Here is a 16,135-nt window from a genome sequence, read left to right as displayed (position 1 = left end):
AACCTCACTAGTAATCAAAAAAATGCAAACAAAAGAATATTTCATCCATAAAGCTGTTAAATAAGAGAATCAACACAGTCAGCATTAGTAAAGTTGGGGTCATTTTGGAATTTCTAAAGATTCATGGCAGGGTGAGAATTAGAACAAACTTTCTTGAAATCATTATGAGTCAAGAACTTAGAAATGTTGACACACTTTGACTCAGTGATTTCACTTTTAAGAATCTTTCTTGAGGAATTAATCATCAATAGGAATGAGGATCTAGCTATAAAAGTGTTAATTGTACCACATCTATACTATGTTTATAAAAATAAAATAATGAAGAAGTAACCTAAACATCCACCACAGAAGAAGGGCTAAATGAATTTAAACCACAAAGGGCATGTGCCATGTTTATATCACTCAGGAGCAACCAAAGTGACGGACAAGATTATATCCACTCAGTAAATACTGGGTAAATGAACAACTACTCTGTTGCTGCTAAAACTGTTGGAGAATTTTTCTTTACTTGGAAAAATGTTTATGATATAAAGCTGAATGAAAAATGAGCTAAAGGTTACAATCCTTATTACATAAAAATGCAAGTGTATACATAGACAATAGGAGGGGGGGAAAGTCGTTTTGTTAATAGTTGTTTATTTCTGGGCTTCCCTGATAGCTCAGTTGGTAAAGAATCCAACTGCAATGCAGGAGACCCCAGTTCACTTCCTGGGTTGGGAAGATCCTTTGGAGAAGGGATAGGTTACCCACTCCAGTATTCTTGGGCTTCCCTGTGGCTCGGCTGGTAAAGAATTTGCCTGCAATGCAGGAAGAATCCGCCTGCAGTGCAGGAGAACTGGGTTCAATCCCTGGGTTGGGAAGATCCCCTGGAGAAGGGAAAGGCTACCAACTCCAGTATTTTGGCCTAGAGATTTCCATGGACTATAAGTCGGACACAACTGAGCAACTTGCACATCCTTATTACATAAAAATGCAGGTGTATACACAGACAATAGGAGTGGGGAAAGTCATGTTGTTAATAATAGTTTATTTCTAGATTGTGGTCTTATAAGCAATTGACGTTTTCTTCTTTACGGGCTTCTGGATGTTCTGCTTCTTATAATAAAAATAATTTTTAATTAGAAAAATCCAGGTAAGTTTTTAATAACATAGGGTGATTTTTATAATAAATTTTAAAGTGAAAAATATTGGATACAGTACTGCAATATGATCACAAAGCAGGCACATTCAAAATACATAAATGGAGAAAAAGACCAGAATGAAATGTACCATAGTAGTTATTTCTGGCCTGTGGCATCAAGAAGCAATAATTTTCTCCCTTTCACTGTATATATTTTAGGACTTTCTAAATATTCTATGAAAAATATATATTACTTTCATTGTCAGAAAAAATGTTTTATTTTTAAAGAAGATTACTGCATTATTTTCAAAGAACAGTATAGAGGTGGTGGACTAGGTAATGACAAAAGGGGGAAGAAGGTGCAGATGTCAGACAGACAGAATCTTTAAGACCAGCTGACCTATTGCTCTGAAGCCTGAGAGAGAGTCTGGGGAAGGCGAGGAGCGACAGAGCAGTGGTGCTAATAACAGACTCCAGGGACACTAGGAGAATGGGTGAGATATTAGAATACTAAATTTTAGGTCTTTTGAAAAACAGATTCTCTAGTATTTTTATGAACCTCCAACTCCTGTCACCTATTAGATGCTCTTAAGTCTAGAGCAACTTTGGATGGGGAACAATCGGTGGCAAGACATTTCTAGAAAACCTTCCTTTCCCTGCCAATTGAGAGAGAGGAAGCCCTGTGACTGAGCGCTAGTTTTCCTTCCTGAGGTGACACTGGTGTGCGTGACCATGTGAGGTTTAGGATGTGCTATGTCGGGTCCCCATGCTGCCAGCCTCCAGGGCCCACCCAGGCTCCTCTCCACGGCTGCGCAGCACCAAGCCTCGTGCCTCCATCACTGCACTGCGCACACGAGGACGCTCAGTACATATGAATGAGATGATTGCTGCTTCATAAATAGTCTGTTCCTGTGTGATGCTTCTGTTACCTGATTTGCTGCTGCTTGTTATTTTCAAAGGAAAAAATGGAAAACATTCTGAAGTCTGGCTGTTTACGAGATACAAAAAGCAAGAATGAGTTTAGAGAATCCTCAAAACATGTCACCATCTCAAACCTAACACTGACTTTCGAAGGTGAAAGATGTTTTCAAACTACCTTGATTCCAGAAGAAGATGAGACAGACAAATCCAAAGAGTTGAGCGACAGACCCCCCGAAATAAAGACAGTGGCCTCTGAAAGCACAACTCTCAAGGCTGAAGAATCCAGGTATGTGAGGCAGGGAGCTGCCAGATGATGCTAAGACATGGAATATGTAAATATGTGCATGCGTTAAAGTCCCTGCAGGACTTCCCCAGCAGTCCATTGGTTAAGACTATGCCCTTCCAATCTAGGGGGCATGGGTTCAATCCCTGGTCAGGGAAATAAGATCCCACATGCTGTGTGGCGAGACCAAAAAAAAAAGAAAAGTAATTAAAGTCCCTGCAACTCAGGCATTTTTCATGGAAGATTCTCAGACATATGAATGATATAATCTCAGACATATGAATGATAACATAATCAGCTCAATTATCCACATTTGGTTTAACCTTGTCTAATTTTTATTTTCACACCAACTTTTTACACCATTCAGTTGGCATTCTGAGCTATCTGCCTGGTGTAGATGGTGTATGCTGAAGGAAATAAAATAGAATGGTGTCCACATTTTGGAGTTAGGGGTACAGATTATCTGAAGTAATTATGGGTACTTTTATCTTGACACTTCTATTTTCTTCTTTACATGTCCCTTACACTTTTCTACACTTCCAATGAATAACTTAATAATCTGAAAAAATGTTTTTATAATTATAAATACCCAATTATAAGATGAATGTGAGAGACACTGTGGTATTATAAAAATAAAAGTTAATATGTTTATTCTGGAGTAACAGCTATCAAGAAACCAGAGAAAAACATAGAGATTTAAATGCTATATTAGCAAGAATGAAGATAAAGAATGTAATGAACTATGTCTAAGTTCTTTTTATATATAAAAAGGAACAGGGAAAAACAGGGAAACAAACTTTTTAAAGGTGTGAGTCATTCATTGAATAATATTTACTGAGCATCTTCTATGTGCTAGAGACTGGGCATACATCAATGAAAGCAAGTGATGCAGTGTTTCATTCTAGTGGAGGGCATAGACAATAATCAAACAAAGTGTATTATGCCAGCTGGAATGTGCTGTGAGAAAACAAAAAGCAACAGAAGCATTTGAGGAGGGAGTAGGTCTATTTTATATAAATGGTCAGGGACTGCTTCTCTGAGGAAGGGCAGAGATCTGAAGAAAGGGTGGAGCGCTGGTGGAATGGAGTTTCAAGCTGATTGTGTAACAATTATAAGAGGGCCATGTTAGGTGTTCAGGAAATGGTCATGATTGTCACTATTAATTCATTTCCAACAGCAAGGATAAAAGAAAGTTAGCTATTCTGTCAGAAAAAATCTTAATCGACTGAGGGGTAATCATTCAAAACTCTCTTTTTCACCTCCTTTCCCAGCTAAGTAGGGATCCAAGGAAGCAAAGGAATATGGATGATCCTTAGAAGATTCACAAACCTTGAAGTCAGAGTAACATTTTTTTACTCTTTAGCTCCTGGGCAGCCACATTTCTCACAGTTCTAGAGCCTCTACATCCAAGTGTCAATACATTCCAGGTGTTGCTGGATCTCGATTATGACTTCAATGGTCAATTTCAATTCAATTTCAATATGATTTCAATTTCAAATTATGATTTTGGTGGTCTGCTTAAGCAAAGCATCGTGTCTTAGTGAGGGTTTCTATGCCAGTGGCTCTTAAACATGTGGCTGGTCAGCAGCAGCACCTGGCAGCTGGTAAATGATGTAAATTCTTGAGCCCACTCCCACCCTGCTGAATCATAAACTCTTGAGATGGGCTCATCATTTTGCGTTGTAATAAGCCTCCAAGTGGTTCTAATGTACAACCATGTTTGAGGACTGCTGGCTTATGAGAAGCCAGTCCTAGAAACAAAGTCAGATGGAGCAAGGAGTCCTCTCTTCTGAGTGCTTCTTCTAAGGCCCGAGAACCAAAATGAAGGTTTCTCTTCATAGCCATAGAAAGAACTATCAGTTCAAATTCAAGGCAGTCTACTTCAGAAAATTTTCCTATATGACCAAATGTTCTGAAATTTGCATTAAAAAGTATATTTAAAATCAGTTCATTGCATTTTCTTCTCTGATCGCCACAGCTAGGCCTTCCAAAATTATGTTGAATTAAAGTAGTGAGAGTGGACATACTTGTCTTGTTTCCTGATCTTAGAGGAAATGCTTCCAGCTTTTCACCACTAAGAATAATGTTAACTGTGGGTTTGTCGTTTTTTGTTATTCAGTTACTCAGTTGTGTCCGACTCTTTGGGACCCCATGAACTACAGCACACCAGGCTTCCCTGTTCATCACCATCTCCTGGACCTTGCTCCAACACATGTCCATTGAGTCGGTGATGCCATCCAGCCATCTCATCCTCTGTCGTCCTCTTCTCCTTGTGCCTTCCCAGCCTCAGGGTCTTTTCTAATGAGTCAGCTCGTCGCATCAGATGGCCAAAGCATTGGAACTTCAGCATCAGTCCTTCCAATGAATATTTAGGATTGATTTCCTTTAGGATTGACTGGTTTGATCTCCTTGCAGTCTTGGCCTTTATTCAGTTCAGTTCAGTTCAGTCGCTCAGTTGTATCCAACTCTTTGCGACCCCATGGATCTGGTCTATCGCCAGCTCCTGGAGTTTACCCAAAATCATGTCCGTTACGTTGGTAATGCCATACAACCATCTCATCCTCTGTCGTCCCCTTCTCCTGCCTTCAATCTTTCCCAGCATCAGGGTCTTTTCCAATGAGTCAGTTCTTTGCATCAGGTGGCCAAAGTATTGGAGTTTCAGCTTCAACATCAGTCCTTCCAATGAATATTCAGGACTGATTTCCTTTAGGATGGACTGGTTGGATCTCCTTGCAGTCCAAGGGCCTCTCAAGAGTCTTCTCCAACACCACATTTCAAAAGCATAAATTCTTCGGTGCTCAGCTTTCTTTATAGTCCAATGGTCACATGCATACATGACTACTGGAAAAACCATAGACTTGACTAGACGGACCTTTGTTGGCAAAGGTAATGGCCTTTATTAGGTTGAGGTAAATTCCCTCTATGCCCAGTTCCTGGAGTTTTATCATAAATGGGTGTTGAGTTTTGTCAAAAATTTTCTGCATCTATTGAGATAATCATATGGTTTTTATTCTTCAATCTCTTGATGTGGTATATCACACTGAATATTGGGAAAATCCTTGCATCCCTGGGATAAATCCCATTTAACTGTGGTTTATGATCCTTTAATGCACTGTTGGGTTTGGTTGGCTAGTATTTTGTTGAGGATTTTTGTGTCTATGTTCATCAGTGATATTAGCCTGTGATTTTCTCTCTTTTTTGTGGTATCTTTGTCTGATTTTGGTATCAGGGTGTTGGTGGCCTCATAAAATGAGTTTGAGTGTATTTCTTCCTCTAAAATTTTTTGTAATAGCTTCAGAAGGATAGGTGTTAGCTCTTCTGTAAATGATAGAATTAACCGGTGAGGCCATAGGGTCCCAGACTTTTGTTTGTTGGGAGTTTTCTAATCACGGGTTCAATTTCAGCACTTGTGTTTGGTCTGCTTATATTTTCTATTTCTTTCTAGTTCAGTCTGGGGAGATTGTATCTTTCTAAGAATTTGTCCATTTCTTCTAGGTTGTCCATTTTTTGGCATGCTTGTAGTAGTCTCTTATGATCTTTTGTATTTCTGTGAAGTCAGCTTTAACTTCTTTATTCATTTCTAATTTTATTGATTTGAGCTCTCTCCCTTTTTTTCTTGAGTCTGGCTAAAGGTTTATCAATTATGTTTATCCTTTCAAAGAACCAGTTATTAGCTTCATTGATCTTTTATTTTGTTTTCTTAACCTCTCATTTATTTCTGCTCTGATCTTTATTATTTCTTTCCTTCTACTAACTTTTGATTTTGTTTGCTCTTCCTCTAGCTGCTTTAGGTATAAGATTAGGTTGTTCATTTGAAATTTTTCTTGTTTCTTGAGGTAAGATTGTATTTCTATGAACTTTCCTCTTAGAATTGCTTTTGTTGCATCCTATAGAATTTGGGTCATCATATTTTCATTTTTATTTATTTCTAGGCATTTAAAAAATTTCCTCTGATTTCATCAGTAATCCATTATTTGTTTAGTAGCATATTGTCCAGTTTCCACATATTTGCATTTTTTGCAGGTTTTTTTTTTTGTAATTTCTAAGCTCATAGCACTGTGATCCAAAAGAAATACTTGATATGATTTCATTTTCCTTGGCTTCTCTGGTAGCTCAAATGGAAAAGACTCCACTTGCATGGAAGCATATACACTACCATATGTAAAAGAGAGAGCCAGTGGGAATTAGCTGTGTGACTCAGGGAACTCAGACCAGGGCTCTGGTTTGACAACCTAGAGGGGTGGGAGGTGGGAGGTGGGAGGGAATTTTCAGAGAGGGGAAACATATGTATACCTATGGCTGATTCATGTTTATATATGGCAAAATCCAAGACTATTGTAAAGCAATTATCCTTCAGTTAAAAATAAATAACATTTTTAAAAAGTAATCATCAGTCAGAAGGGGTGAGGGAAAGACAAAGAATGTAAGAAACAAAGGTATAGAAGCAGGTGCCACTCAGTAGGAAATGCACTTTTTGCTATGTACGACTATGACTTTCATAGAAAAGCGTAAGATTTCTAAAAAAAACAAGTGAGATAAAAATGAACCCATCCAGGCTAGCAATTTTTCCTAAACAGTAATTAATCAGGTCTGATCATTCTGACATCTTCCTCTGCTTTATTTCATTCAATATGTCTCAAATTCTGTCCTGCCGTTGTCTAAGCTTTCAGAAACACACAATTCAAAATCTAACAAGGTTAACTGTTTAAATCATTTCAACTTCTTCTTTCCTCACATTTTTGCAAATAATGGATGCCCTGTAGCACTGGATTAACTTTTAGTGCCTTAAAAAGTCTTTTAAAAATAACTAATAAACATTTTTAAAGTATAGTTTTAGATTTACAGAATAACTGAGCACATAGTACATACAACTCCACACCCACACCACTGCCACCTCCTTACCCTTCCTCATCCCATTTCCCCTATTATTAACACTTGCATTAGTGTGGTACCTTTGTTAACAGTTAATGAACAAAATTGATATATTATTATTAACTATAGTCCCTAGTTTAAGGTTCACTGTCTTGTACAGTTTTATGGGTTTTGACATATGCACACTGAATGTATCCACTATTCCATACAGAAAAGCCTCACCTCCCTAAAAATTCTCTGAGAATTAGACTGCATGTAGTAGTTTCTTAAAATGTTAAAAATTGTAAGGATAACTTGTTTCTAGGTTGAAGTGATCTGCAAGTGTGAGGTTTTGTTACTCTCACTGTCATGATCGGTATTAGAAATGAGAAAATGAATGCCTATATAAATAGCAAAAATCTTAGAATTTTAAAGATTACAAAGGATCTTAGTTAGCAAATCCCAACATCTTCCAGGCTCTGCCCTTCAGTCTCTCAGCTTCCTGTATCATTTATCTGCTGACTCTACTGTAAAGAAAGGAAGAAATAGATTAAAAAACAAAGCAAAAAATGAATTTTTGTTCTAACTAATCCTCTTAAGTCCAATTTAGTCAAGCATAGATTATATTTTATTGCCTATTTACATCAGGAACATAATTACTAGCTAGAGCCTAATTTGAGAATGTTCATTATAATTGAAAGACGTAATAAAATCAAAGAACAGAATGGGATTCACTGATACTTAGTCCTGGGATATTTGTAGGATTAAGTCAGGATACTGTGAGTGATAAATGAATTCTAGTGTATATTTTTCTTCTCCAAGACCATGGATTTCGGTGACACCTTTCTAACTGTGTACTTTGAAACAATGAAAAAAAAAATTAAACAATGACCTTGTTGAGTATTTTGCCCTCAAATTCATTGGCCTTTAAAATGTAAATTGAACAATTTAAATCTAGATGAGTGAAAGACTATGGAAACTGCTATAATGTCACTTTGGGTACTTTAGAAATGAAGGATTTACTTTATAGAGCATTTATATTCCTTTTCTTACCTTGGCAATAGTGTTACTGTGACTCTTCCCTTTGTTTTAAAGAGGATAATGGCAGGCTTCATTTTAGTTTGCACCTACTCTTTTAAAGTACACTTATTTGATACCTCTTAGCCTATTGAAAACTTTTATCATTAAACTCAATCTTATTTAAATCACCAGACCCATTTGGTAAAGGTTATGAGTATTTGCAAACTTCTCAGAAAATTACTAATTTAACCTTTACATTTGAAAGATTCACTAAAAAAAAAAAAAGAAAGATTCACTAAAGAATTTGAACTGCATGAATTTGCCAGATCCTCTAAATGGATCAGAATTATTTCTTTGTACATTTGTCTGAGAAGATATTATATAAGGATAATTATTCTTCCCAAAACCTATTACTCAAACAGCAAAACTTCCAAAATAGCTATTGCAATATAGCCAAGAAACAAAGATTTGGTGAAAACTAACTGACTTAAGTTTATATTTTACCATTCAGTAGGTTAAGAAAGTAAGTATTTTAATTATTGATATTAATTTTAAAAATCAGACATACAGGGACTTGCCAGGTGGTCCAGTGGTTAAGACTCCATGCTGCCGGTACAGGAGGTTGGATACCTGGTCTGGGAACTAAGATCCCACAGGCCGTGTAGCATGGTCAAAAGATTAAAAAAATTTTAAAAAGGTATCAGGCATGCAGAAAACAAACTTTATCCAAAGATATCTCTGAAAGTAAAATAGTCCAAAAAACTGACAGCTAGTCTCCTACTTTATATCCACTAAGCTGTAAGAAATTGTAATAACTTGGATGAACGATTGAGGTTATTCACCTAGAAGATTCCCATCAAGGCCACCAAGGTTGTGATGAAGAGCTAGCAGAGGTGGGCAACTGCAAACCCTGGTACCTATCCATTCCAGAATATACCCCACGTGTCTACAAGAGCATATATTCCCAATGCAACTGACTCTGTTTACAGAAACCCCTGAACAGCAGCAGTTAGCTTCTTTCAGCCTCAACCCCAAATGAGTTTTTAGAGTCTGGAGATGTAGCATGATAGGGATCCTTACAGCCTCATTGAGTGACAGGTGATAGTCACAATAAAAATAGATTATATATAACTACATATAATTCACTTTTATGGCTTTTATAGGTTGGACAGCTTGCATGTTACATAAATTTAAGTAATTTTACTCTAAGATGTATTATAATGGATAATACCCTTGGCTTGGGCTTCCCACATGGCACTAGTGGTAAAGAACCTGCTTGCCACTGCAGGAGATATAAGAATCGTGGGTCAGTCCCCGAGTTGGGAAGATCCCCTGGAGGAGGGCATGACAACCCTCTCCAGTATTCTTACCTGCAAAATCCCAGGGACAGAGGAGCCTGGTGAGCTACAGTTCATAGGGTTGCGTAGATCTGGACATGACTGAAACAACTTAGCACACGCATATGCACCCTTGGCTTACTAAATGTGTGTCATTACTACCTACTAAGTTCTTAGAGAATGGTTGTTTTCTCATACCTAGTAATTCTTTCCTAAATATTTGCGGTTATACTGGCCAAACTTTGAAATGTGCTATTTATTTTTACAGGAGCGGGAGAACTGATTCAGACATTTCAGGTATGGACCAAATTCCACCATATTTCTTTGTGATCCCTGGTAACAAGCAGTCACCTCAGGGCCCTAGAACAGAGCAGCTAAGAACAAAGGAATCAAGCCAGACATTTTGGGGCATTCCCTTTCTTGTCTTTGCTTCCTTCAGAGAGTCTGTCCTACAGAAACTGCCTCAAAGACTACATTCATGCTATCTTTCAAGCAGAAGGCATCACTTTGCTTTTTTCTGTGCTGATAAAGTTCCCCAGTTCCCAGGATCTCTAACTCACAGGGCAGGAACCACTCCCAAGCTAGCTCTGCAGGCAGGACCCAACATGATATGGCCTGTTACTCCTGCTGATTTGGAAGGGAAGTGATCACAACTCAATTTCTTGGTAAATCTAAAATTGGCTAGCCCCTTTTCTTCCTGCTTGTGTCTGGCTTCTGTTTTGCTGTTAGGTGATAGAATTTAATGTTTTCTTCTGGCAGCTTTTTCTTTACATATTCCCACGTCTCAGGATCATTAACTGGTAACAACTGTTTGAAGTAAAGGCTGTCATGTAAACACCAGCGGAGCGTTCTTCCCTTACTTGCTGTTGACCCACTTCTCAGTGACTGTCTAACCTCTGGGGAGTAGAAGAGACCTCTGCTCCAGTCATGCACATAAGAGAACATCATGGAAGGAACACAAAATCACATTTCATTGAACTTAAAAAGGAGGGGGAAAAGAATACAGAAACACTTGAAGGTGTCTTTTAGTCACATTTGCAAGAGTTGTACAAAAAAAAAAAAGAAAAGAAAAGAAAATGATTGGTGGGGAGAACTAAATGGGAAAGGGGATCAACCTGTATTTTTGGGGGGAGCACATGCAGAAATATATAAAATTATACACATGAAATTTATATAATGTTAAATAAGTAAATATTAGCTCAATAAAGGTGTTTTTTTTTAAGCCAATGATTATAGAAAAACTGTTTATACACATGGGATTCATCTTTGGGCCTTCCCACTGGACTTTAGTGTCCAAAAGTACCAGAGGAGCTTCACTATAATGTGGTTTTTACCTATATTCCAATCTATAGAACTGAACCTGAAAACAAATGCTATTATAGTTTATGAGAAAAATACAAAATTTCCCTCACAGTATATAGAATTTTCATCTATCAATTTCTATTCCAAATTTTATTTCAAAAAGAAATCAAATCTGTAAAAATTCCCAAGATATGCTATTACAGACAAATATTTTCCTCTTATTTTCTAAAGGCAATATTAAATCTAGCAAAAGCCTTATCACTTAATACATAATTAGTAGCTGGGCATATAATTAGTACATTCTTCATACATTCTGAAGTACTCCTTATTTAAGCCATGGAAATTTAAAAGTAATATAGGACACTGATGCTTTCATTTTCATCTTATGTGTGACTGATTCACTTGCCTCCTGGCACAAACTCAATTTTGTTCAACTGAACAAACATTCAATGCCCATCTATTATATATGAGGCACTGAGACAGACTCTGGAAGAGATTAAAAATAAATAACAGGACATAAACCTGGCCTCAAGACATGTGCACAAATAATGTAAGTTGGAACGTTACAGGCCCGCTAAAAGTAGAGAACATACTTTTTGCTCAAAAGAGAAAATCATGGAGTCTATGAAGGTGGCAACATTTGTGTTAGGAAAGGGGAAACAAGAATATCCGACTCTGTGTGACTCCGTGAACTATACAGTCCATGGAATTCTCCAGGCCAAAATACTGGCGTGGGTAGCCTTTCCCTTCTCCAAGCAGGTCTTCCCAACTGGGGAATCAAACCGGTGTCTCCTGCATTGCAGGCAGATTCTTTACCAACTGAGCTATTAGGGAAGCCCGATATAAGCAACAGGGTGGGCAAAATCACAGGGCTGGGACAATGTTGGGCATATTCAGTTTAGGAGCACTGAGAGCAAGGCAGGAGCCAGTCTGGAGGAATCTTAACCCACACTAAGGAGTTTGGATAGTACTGCTTGGTAGGTAAGCAGGATCCACTGAAAAGCCAGGGAAATGACAAAATTAATATTACATTTTAGGTAGATTACTCTGACTGCAGTCCCTAAGAGAAGTTGAAACAGGTTAGAGGCAGAACATCATTATAATAGTCTGGGTGAAAGGTACCCAAGTCTTGACCAGGTAAGAAGCAGTGAGATGAAAAAAAGACCTGAACACACAGTCAACAAACTTTGGGTCACAAACCTAACTGCTTGTGAAAACAAGAGAAAAAAAAAAAAGTAGAGTTTGTGAGGCAACTGACTAGGAGGTACTGAGTCCATGAAACAAGCTGGGAAAAGGAAAAAAATCTGGAAGGAAAAGGTGAAGAAATAAGCTATGAAACACTGAACTTAGAATTGAAAGTCCTAGATTTTGGTTCTGCTTGTCCTGTTTCACGAATGTATCATTTGATCTTTCTGGGTCTCAGTCTCCTCAGCTATCAAATGTGTGTGCATATGGGTGGGGGAATGAAGGCATGATTGGTGTCTCAAGGCCCTTTCTGCTCCTATGGTTTATTAGCTCATGTTTGTGATCCTGGTGGCCCATCTATGTAAATTTTAGCAGGCAGCTTGAAATGGGGCTCTAGAAATTAGTAGTTGAGGAAAGATACAGCAAACATGCAGCAAAATTCCACTCTGAGCTTGTTAAATGATGAAGCTGGTACAATATACTAATTTGGCCTGCAGTTTTCACCAAGTATTAATTATTTTCCCTGTTTGTTTTATTTCCTATACTTTCTCATTCTTTCCACTTTCCTTTCCTTTATCCTCTCCCTTTTCCTTACGTAGGCTTGTACAGTTTTTCAATTTTCCCTCTGATTAGCATTTCTTTCCCCCTTGCCACACTCCTCTAAATCACTTTTTTCCCCTTTCACACTCCCTTACTCACACTTAACACTCTTCACCCCAAGGAAGCAAAGATTAGTAACCTTGTCCTATTGAATTTAGACTGAATGTAGACTGAAAATAACTTTGTAAATCTGATTTCTGTTTTAGGCAGAAGCCAGAATAATAACTGTTCCCATAGAAGTAAATCAAATCACTGTTTCTATTAACTTCATCAGATTCACATTCAACAACTCTTGGGCAAGGCTAGTTGGGGACAGCAGTCTCCAAATCTCTCTAACCTCTGAGCAGTTTGGAAGAATTACACTTTTCCTCCTTTTTGAGTAGGGTCTCAGGTAAAGCAGCGCTTCAAACGTACTGTTTTTATGAAAAGTCTATAAGGTAGGGGCCAGGCTAAACCCATCTCTTTGGATCTGGGTCCATCTCTCTCCTTTCTTGACTTTCCACTTCTTACCTGCCTAAGCTTTATTCTCTTTAATTTTGCTGATTTTCTTTACAATGAGCCCAAACAGTAGGCTTATCTATGATCCCCTGGCATTTTTCCAAGATGGAAAGAAAAGAGACAAAGGAAAGAGATTAAGAAATGAAGAGAGAGGGAAATCATTTATGAATACTGGGAATGTCCTCCCCTCCCCCACCCATCTATCTTTTCCATTTTCTTCCTAATTATGGCAAATCAAACCCTTGGAATCCTAAGAAGTAATGGGAGAATGCTAAAAGGGAAACTGAAATTTAACAATGGGCTCCATTGGAAAGAATGAAGACATTTTTGATGAGGTTAGAAAATCATTTGAATTTAAGACTCAAGTTCTCTTTCTTTCTGTGACTTTCTTCTCTCCGGTTTTTGGCCTTTTTCTTTCTTTCTCACTTCCTGTTTCTAATCTCACTTCCACTTTGCTGAACTATTTTCTGGCTCTCTGCTCTCCTGTCAAATCCTCTCTAAATTCCTCAATCTCGTGCCTCATCTGTCCTCCCTTTCTCAGGGGAATGGATGTGAGGAAAGGAAAGTAAAACAGGAAAAGAAAAGGCCAATGGAAAAAACATATAAGACAACTTAAAGGTAATTTTTGCAGTTATAAGTCTCTATAGATGTAAATGACAGACATGACACTTTCACAAAAAGTTGTCAGTAAACTGAATCTTTTAACAGTGAATCATATTACTTCTATTATAGTAATAATAGAGGTGGAATGGAATGTTGAGGGTTTTGTTGTGGTTTCTGCTTTAGAATCCACCAGGGGTCAAAATGTAACATCAGCAGGGCGAGAGGGCGCTTCAGGTGAGGCACTGGAAGAGAATTACTTGCTGCTGCTCTTAGCAATGATTCCTTTCATTCTTATTGCTACTCTTCCTCTCTGCTCCCTTATCATATTCTTTCCCAACCTGCTTTCTCAGATTAGCCCACACAGCCAAAGCCTCTTACTTTCACACCAAAAATTATACAAATACTTACAGAGTCCCTAGAGGGCTGCCATGGACAACTGCACAGATTGTACACTGCACAGAGTTGGGGGTTCCCATTCACAAAGTAGTCTCTGCGATGAATAACTTGCCCAGCTGTGTGTGGTGGCCAACAGTGTACTAAGTTCCTCTGAGACATGCTTTACAGTGAGCTATTTATGAATGAAACTTCTCTCATTTGCCTCTCCTAATATAACTAATGCTGCGTGTGTGTGTGAGAGAGAGACTGTGCATATGCACACACATACATTTAAGGCTAAATTCACAGAATTAAATAGACAGTTGGTGAAGCAGAGGTGACTCCAGCAAGAAGCACAAGCCCATCTTATCAGGGTTCTGATGATGGAATTGAGGTGCCTACCCTTTTCTCCACCTTTCTGTCACTCTGCCAACCAAAATCAGTTTAGTATTTGAGCACTCAGTTTATTAACCGGGCCCCACCCAGATGTACACCATCAGCCAGAGATAATGCACCAGAGAAAAACAAATGTGGCCAAAACTTATCAAATGTTCACGCACATTAATCCCCTGGCCTCCACACACACTCTTCAGTCTGTGTTGTTCTCCTGTCACTTCTTTTCCCCCATCAAGTATGCTCTTACTAATGTTCTATGGTGCTGGACAGTGAAGGGGTGGCACTCAGGGCGACATGCTGGTTCCTACACCCACCTAGGAAGAGGTCCAAGCCTGGCTATTTCTCAATATATGATAGCCTTTAGAGGGAGAAATTCCTTTTAAAAGTGAACCCAATATACTACAGCAATTTCATCCTTTGACTGATATATTCTATAACAAGAAATTTCAAATACTGTGGTCTCATTAAGAAAGAGCTATAAATGCAAAGAGTCGGACATGACTGAGCAACTGAACTGAACTGACAAATGCAAAGAAGGGCAAAAATAATGGTATATATAACATATTTAGATCTTGACTTTGGAAATTATAAAAGTGGCTCCCAAATATTTAAATTGTGAATTACTAATATATGGGGAAAGGTAGATTTTTTTTTATATGGCGAAAAAAGTTTGCTACTAATAAAGACTTCATATTGACATTACAACTGAAATCATGTGAAAGTTACTAGGCCCCTTATTTACAATAAGCATAAACTGTGTGTGTGTAAATCTCACATACATTTGACTAATTTCAGGACTCAGTTTGGCACAAATCAAGAACTTGCAAATAATTCAATGACAATGTCTACAAGCCCTAAAGAATAAAAGTCCATAATTTTAATCTTGACTTCTTGATTTACTAGGTAACTACATGGTAGAAGTAATTTTTAATAACAAAAATTTTAAAAAATTCCTTTAACATTGTATCAACTTCTAGATGTAAAAAAATGATACCTTACCTGTCCAAAGGATACTTATTGTTATATTAAGAAGAAATATTCTATTACAAATGTAATTTTACTTATTTCAATCACTTAATTTACTCATATTTAGTTATTTTAAGTTTTATACTTAACAATAATAGCTTTAAAAGATTCTGTATTTCAGACTTTTGAATTAACTGAACTAACTCCATCTTTTTTCTTTACCAGATAAATGTAAACTAATAAATTAAAAGCAAGTACAGCTCAAGAAATAACAATTGAAGGAAAGGAAAACAAAGCAGCATCTTTCATGTGGCAGAAATAAAGGCTACTACTAATCATTAAGCATTTGATCCATGTCAATCTTTCTTAAATCTTAATGATTGTAATTGTGGATATTGATTTTAAACTAAGTAGAAAACTATATAATTCATAAACTCAATTTTTATCTGTAGGGCTGCTTTTCTGTGGGATTGTTGAATAAATATGTTATTCTCTTTGGTTTCACTTTTCTCATTTGGACATTAGCCCATCGCTGTGTTGTTTCTAACATGGGGTGCTCCAGGGTCCTCAAAGCCAGGACCATATTATTTCCATCTTTGTGTTTCAGTGAGCACCTGGCCTAAGAGGCAGTACTTATGGAATCAATGAATGCCATTTTCAAACAAGTTTTTTAAATTC

General features: G+C 37.6%; 1 protein-coding gene across 2 annotated transcripts in view; it reads left to right on the top strand.

Annotated features, from left to right (window-relative positions):
* FAM71D (family with sequence similarity 71 member D) overlaps positions 1–15,799 on the top strand; it is a 29,343-nt gene extending 13,544 nt beyond the window's left edge. For both annotated transcript variants that reach the window (XM_043918806.1, XM_043918807.1), the window contains exons 6-8: positions 2,080–2,327; positions 9,801–9,829; positions 15,683–15,799. In XM_043918806.1, coding sequence (XP_043774741.1) covers positions 2,080–2,327; positions 9,801–9,829; positions 15,683–15,705 — 300 coding nt within the window. In that variant the 3' untranslated portion in view covers positions 15,706–15,799. The remainder of the gene's footprint in view (positions 1–2,079; positions 2,328–9,800; positions 9,830–15,682) is intronic.
* The last annotated feature ends 336 nt before the right edge of the window (positions 15,800–16,135 follow it).

The sequence above is a fragment of the Cervus elaphus genome, chromosome 12 (genome assembly GCF_910594005.1).
Source record: "Cervus elaphus chromosome 12, mCerEla1.1, whole genome shotgun sequence".
NCBI classification, from domain to species: domain Eukaryota; kingdom Metazoa; phylum Chordata; class Mammalia; order Artiodactyla; family Cervidae; genus Cervus; species Cervus elaphus.
Note: the sequence above shows the minus strand (reverse complement) of the source record. Positions and strands in the feature narration are given on the sequence as shown.